Below are 6,500 nucleotides of genomic sequence, written 5' to 3' on the forward strand. Positions count from 1 at the left end.
GTTAATCAGTTTGTTAATCATGTGACCATTTGATTGTTCTATTTTGTCATTCAGTTGTTTATTGGTTAATTATGACTGACTGTGTTTCAACATGGTTGTTCCCCACAGTCAGGGCTCCATTGTGGCAGATTCTGTCTTTGAGTTTGACAACACAAACAACACTAGTCCTAATGTGACGGAAGTGACAAAAGCCTTTGCTGAAGCAATTGCAACTGGAGATTTCAGCTTTGCAGCTGATACCACATCCATCAATGCTACTGATCACAACCAGTTGTCAGTGTGTATTCACAGATGCTTTTGTTGTTGTTGTTGTTGTTGTTATTGTTTGATACTTGTCTGTTACATTGTCAATCCTGACATAAACATTCATGTTTGATGACACACACACAAATCTTGTTGGGAGGTGCTAAAAGCTATTTGTGGTTGAGATTGAGATTGTGGTTGAACACTTAAAGAAATATAAGCAACATGAGAATGAAAGTAGTGGGGGCAGGAAGATACCCTGTTGTGTCTAAAATCAGCAAAGGCAAACCATGAATGAATGAATAAATTCCAAAGATGTTTTATGATGTTTTAAGATGCTTTGTGGTCTCTAAGGAGAATGAGCATTTATTTTCTTTTTTTTTCTTTTTTTACAGCTAACAAGTCTCCAGTCTTGGCTAGTATGCTCACTGCTTTCTGGATGACGCTAACATCACTTCTGTTGTCTTCATGTACTAAGCATCACCTTCACACATAAAATCACGCTACTGCAAAATGATTGTGACATTTTTTATCATTTTGGTCACATTAAGAATCAGCAAGTCACAAAGCAAAACAAGCCAAGTTATGATCTAGCTGTAACATTTACTAGTCTTTCTTGCCACATATAGAGCCTGGTGATACGTATGGTATGTGTGAGTTATGGTATTTTGGTTTCTGATTTACAAAAAGCACATTGTTTGTGCATGTGTACACTGGGCTGGAGAAATAATGAGGATTGGTTTATTGAAATCAAATCTGAACATTTCTCTATGCCACAGGAATGGCACAAGTATTATGTTGAAATTCAAAATTGAGATTGTTTTGCTCTTTTGAAAATCGATTGAACAATAAATATCTTTACCATTCTGAAGATGTGAAATCTATGTATTTAATCTTTAAAGTAAATAAAAGATGTTCTAATAAATGCTCTGTATTATGTTTTATGAAGTACTAATGTTTAATAAAATGAAGGGGGAATCCTGTTCCGTTTGTAAATTCAGTGCTGCAAAAACTTCACTAATAAAGACTATCTAAATGAATCCACTTTTTGATTTGTGACAGCATGAAGAACTGACATTCGGCCTGTTCCCATATCTTCAAAATTACTTTTAGAAAACATCAGATCACACAAAATTGCAGGGAGATGTGGGCAAGCTGTCAAGTGCAATGTAATACAATGCATGAATAATGTAGGGGATGGTTCAACCACTTTTTTTTGACTGTCCCAAACTTTGATATACATTTTCATCATTTATCTGCTACAAATTACATTAGTTTTTAATCTTTAAACTGTACAAGGAGTTTGTTACAACCTACCCTACACTGTAAAAAAAAACATTTTGAAGTTGTAAATAAAACAAAGATTGGTGTTGCTTGCTGTTTCTTTGTACTTTACAAGCACATTTTGAGTGATTTTGTTTCTTCCATTTTCCGGGGCGAGTTGTAAAAATAGGTGGGGTGGAAAACATGAAGCAACAATAAAAAAGCAGGGAGTGTGAATACGTGTTTTCACTTTTTCACTCAAACAGAGGCTTAAACACACTTTTTTATATATATATAAATTGCACCCTGTATCTATATATATATATATATATACTGTATATGATATGATATGATATATCTTTTGGGTTCAGTAGAAGTAAATGGGAAAAGGAGTTTTGCAACCAGGCTGTGCTGTTACAACCCACTCCATCTGCTCAGACAGGATATTTCTAGATTTGTCTGTTTACTTTAATGTTTTAAGTAAATGCTGTATATCAAAGTAAACAAGAGAATGATGTTGATTCAGATGACACCTGAAGGTGAATGTTGATTTTTATATCTCAAAATTGATTGATTGATTTATTTTTTGTCCATTCTGTAAATCCATTACACTAATACACAGTGAATTAATAACATTAATACAACTTCTACTATGACCTGAGAAGGATTTGTGGGGGGTATCATCCCTGTACCCAATTTATAAACTGGTGACGTTAGAACATCCCTATTCTCCTATATCTTATATTCTCTCATTTTCCTGCTATTGTGTAAACCCTAATATGTGTGATCAAAAATGCACTACTGGTACCAGGGTTAATTATAGAAAGCCAAGAGGACAAAAAAAAAGGTACATGTCAGAATGCATTAACTTTAATAACAAAGAATTCACAATATATAACAACAGGAAATTAAATGATGTTAACTAAACATATTAGCGTTTAATACGAATAAACAAATGAAGTGAATCACCTTAATTTGTACACTTTATTCCAAACTATAGGCGAAGTTTAAGGGGGCCTGGGGGGCGGACGAGAGCCAATCATGATTTTGTCTGAGCTATGAATAAAATATAAAAATTAGATAATTTATATTTTCTCATTTTATTTGTATTATCTTATTATTTTAGTGGATAGAATAAGTAAGTTTTGGGCTAAATTAATTTCTATGATATTTAAGCCCCATCCTCGCGAGCCGCGACGACTCATCATGATTCTTGTTGCGATAGGCTACATGAGAGGACACTCTTTTCATTATTTTCCCGCTTTAGCAAGTTAACTGAATAATGGAAATTAGTTGTATTTTTTAATAAACCCGCGAATAAAAATATGATGGACTGAGTCACTGCTGGCTGAATTGGACAGGCGATATTCACATGAAGCGTTGGCCTCGAGTGTGGCGTGACTCAGTATTCAGTTGTGAGAAAAACGGCATCAGTCCTATACTAAGCATGTACGCAAGCCTTAAGATTCACCCTCAGCTTGAGACAGCTGAAATGGATCTTGTGAAATGTGCAATCGCATCGCCGATCACTCTTGAGAAACTTAAAGATGAAGTACGGAAGGACAAATATCCAAACTTTTTCAGACTACTGCAGCTTGCACTCATGCTGCCCGTTGGTTCGGCTACATCAGAAATAAGTTTGTCAGTTATGAATGAATGAATTATGTATTTGTATAGCAGAGAACGATTTGACTGAAAACTTATCAGAAGAGCTGAAAGAAAGATAATGGTCATCAATTCGCAATTCGGAAAAAGAGGCGGCTTTTCTGCATTAGGTAGCCTATGTTTTTTTGTTTTTTTACTCATTGTACAGAAGTTATTGTTCATTCTAAATGTATTTTTAATGTAGAATATGTGTTACATAAATACATGAAATGTAGAACATATAAAAAAGTGCTCGTGGCTCGTCTGCCAGGCCCCCCCTCCCCCCCACGCATAAAAGTTGCTTTGTTCCAAACCAACATATATATTATTTTAATCTGACACAAACAAATAAATTTGCACAAATCCCTGATGACTAGTCCTTCTCAGATGAAGGACTGACCATAACTAATATGACATTTTTTAAATCTATCAATGATGTAATTAGTCATTTTATTTAGTAGTAGTTTTTTTTAGTTAATATTAACATTAGTATTAGCAATGTGTGGATAGTAACTTGTGGTCGGTGAATACTATATAAATGTGTGGTTCCCCCTTCACTGTGGGAGTTGCTGAGGAGCCTTTTTATAAAATTGCTGCCAACACAGAGACTGTTTGCAAAATGGCCGTCAGCTCAGAGACTTCCCAAAAGATGGCCGCCGTTCCAGAGTCTCGTTCCATAATGGCCGCCGTTCCAGAGCCTCGTCACATCTCAGCTGATCGTCCAGAGTCTCGTCACGTCACAGCTGACCGTCCAGAGTCATTGCTGATTATTGTTTAGCCTATGTTGTCTAGTTTCTGCCTTGTCTTGCCTTGCCTTGCCTTCGTGTTTTGTTCTTGGACTGTTTACCTGGTTTGTGATCGTTGACTGCCTGTTCTTTGGATTACTCTTTTGGATTACCCTGGATGTACTGTTTTGCTGGTGTTTTGACCCTGCCTGTCCGACTACACTCTAAATAAAGCCTGCACTTAGATCCTCAACCCCGTTGTCACGTCTCCTCGTTACAATACTATATCTGTCTACTATGCTATAGGATATATAGATATAATATATACCCTACTAGATATTTAGTAGGGTACTAAAAAACTATATCATAAAATAAACTTCTACAACATTTGTCCATTCTTCACTAACAAAATCATCTTAAATATATTAAACAAAGTGTCCTTCATTTTATTTATTTTGTGAACTTTCCTAGTACACTTTAAATTACAAACACATCAAAGTTTGTGCTAATAAAACAGTAATAGCTGGCGATATAGTCATTAGTGAACAGCGTACCAGCCATGGAAAGGCACTAGACGTGGTGTTTGTGTACTCTGAAAAAGTAAGAAGTACAGAAAAATATCAAATAAGAATATAGGCTATGGCATTGAGTTCTCAGGGGTGTTCGGTACACTACACACTACATGATATATTCTAAATAGTGTATGTTATGTATTTAAAATTATTAAATAAAATACTATTTAACAATGAAACACAGTATTTGTTGGAAAATACCATTGGTACTCGATTTCATGGTGGTAGATTCAAAAGTTGCATTTGTGGCAGGCGGTGGTGTACTAGAAGTAACTACTTCCCCTGTAATATAAAATGTGCACACATGAAACATTTTAACGATTTCATTGTTATGCTAATTTGTGAATTGTACTTCACACACTCACCTGCTTTGATAGTATCAAGTATGATGTCCAAAAGTATGGTACCATTCACAGCGGTCCCATTAAGAATTTCCTCTACCTCAAATGAGCTTGGGACTGTAGAAGAATTCTCAAAGATAAGAGTCATATCAACTTTAATGGAGCCCCTCCTGGAAATAAAAAAAAACAAACAAATAATAATAACCCCCAGTGTCCTATAAAAATGTGATCCAATTATTAAAAATATCCTGGACATTTTTATGATGAATTTGAAAGATCACAGCTGACATGCTTACACGAAAGAGTTGACTCTGCATCGCCTGTATCCTCTGAGATTGCTTGCCCTGTAAATTCTGTTTATCTGCACGTGATGAAAAATATATTTTTTATTCAAAATAGAGTACAGCCTGAAATTTATCCTAATATAATAATAATAATAATAATAATAAATGCTCCTCTCATGTGAATAAAAATGCTAATTCTATTGGCATTTGCAGATATTTTGAACAGTATAACAGGAATAATGTGTCTTTTATGTTTATTTTTCTATTAAAAAATCTTTACTTGAAGTAATTTAATTTGCTTTTGGAATAACTTTTCAGCATGATATGAGCAGACTCCAGCAATTACCTCCAACCTACACCGGACAAGCGGTTTGGAGAATGGGTGGATATGCTACGAGTGTCATTGTTTAGCTTTTGGAGCCATCTTAGTGGCGCTATGTCTTTTACAGTTAATTCTACACTTTGTCGTTAATTCTGCCTTCACAAGCTATCAGAATTAGAGTAAACATGAGTAGCCGACTTGGAAATTTCACATGAACTTCTCACATAACATTATAATCGTGAATTTCTGTTTGGGAGCCGAGTTGTAGTAAATGATAGGTTCCTTGTAATACTTGAACCTAGTTAGCTTTTGCAGTTTCATTAATACACATTTCTCTATCGTATTTGTTGCAGTTTGTTGTTTTCTGTCATGATTGTGAAAATGCAATGGTGTAAAATATGGAGGAAGAACATTTTTTCACTAATGTAATTTGCACAAAAGGGGGAGGGAGAAAGAAAGCAATGTGAAATGTGGGCAGCTATCTATCTATCTATCTATCTATCTATGGTTGCCTGTTTGTCTGTCTGTCTGGAGATTTGTTTCTGATAAGTTGGCCTACAGGGTAATCTACAGGGTTTTTATACAACTTCAACATACATTATAATTACAGTACATAGTAGAAGATGAGGGATCTTTCACTATTCTGTGTACAGTAAATACTGTAGCACATTGTACACCCTCAAACTCGTAACTGCCGAATTGATTTGTAGTCAAGTAGTTCACACATGTACTGTATTTTTGCAGAACGACTGTCTAGGGAAGGCAGAGAAAGGCCATCCTTTGGACGGTGCAGTCCCCGTGGCGAACGGACCGCGGGGTCTAGACCTTTCTATTCCTATTTCCATAATACAATTATTTTTCATTAGGGCTATCAAGTGATTGTTTTTTTTAAAATGTAATTAATTACATAATGTGCCAATTAATTATTCTGAATAATCTCAAATTAATAAGATTCATTAATTAACATACACATCATGTGCCGATTAATTAAAGATAAAGTTGTTATTAAAGATAATAGTTATTTTGTTAATTAAAAAAAAAACACTGCATAGACATTACAAAAAAGTAGCTTTAGAAAGAAATATTTTAATTCAACATACAAAAAT

At 34.8% G+C, this 6,500-nt stretch overlaps 1 protein-coding gene across 1 annotated transcript in view; it reads right to left on the reverse strand.

The window, feature by feature from the left end:
• The window catches only part of LOC107720302 (mucin-5AC-like), a 23,368-nt gene that overhangs the window by 12,225 nt on the left and 4,643 nt on the right, over positions 1-6,500 (reverse strand). Inside the window, exons 2-5 of the mRNA XM_016527986.1 lie at positions 5,085-5,149; positions 4,813-4,958; positions 4,649-4,729; positions 4,391-4,467 (exon numbers count right to left, since the gene is read on the reverse strand). Coding sequence (XP_016383472.1) covers positions 4,391-4,467; positions 4,649-4,729; positions 4,813-4,958; positions 5,085-5,149 — 369 coding nt within the window. The remainder of the gene's footprint in view (positions 1-4,390; positions 4,468-4,648; positions 4,730-4,812; positions 4,959-5,084; positions 5,150-6,500) is intronic.

The sequence above is a fragment of the Sinocyclocheilus rhinocerous genome, unplaced genomic scaffold (assembly GCF_001515625.1).
Source record: "Sinocyclocheilus rhinocerous isolate Xijiao unplaced genomic scaffold, SAMN03320098_v1.1 scaffold4923, whole genome shotgun sequence".
Lineage (NCBI taxonomy): Eukaryota > Metazoa > Chordata > Actinopteri > Cypriniformes > Cyprinidae > Sinocyclocheilus > Sinocyclocheilus rhinocerous.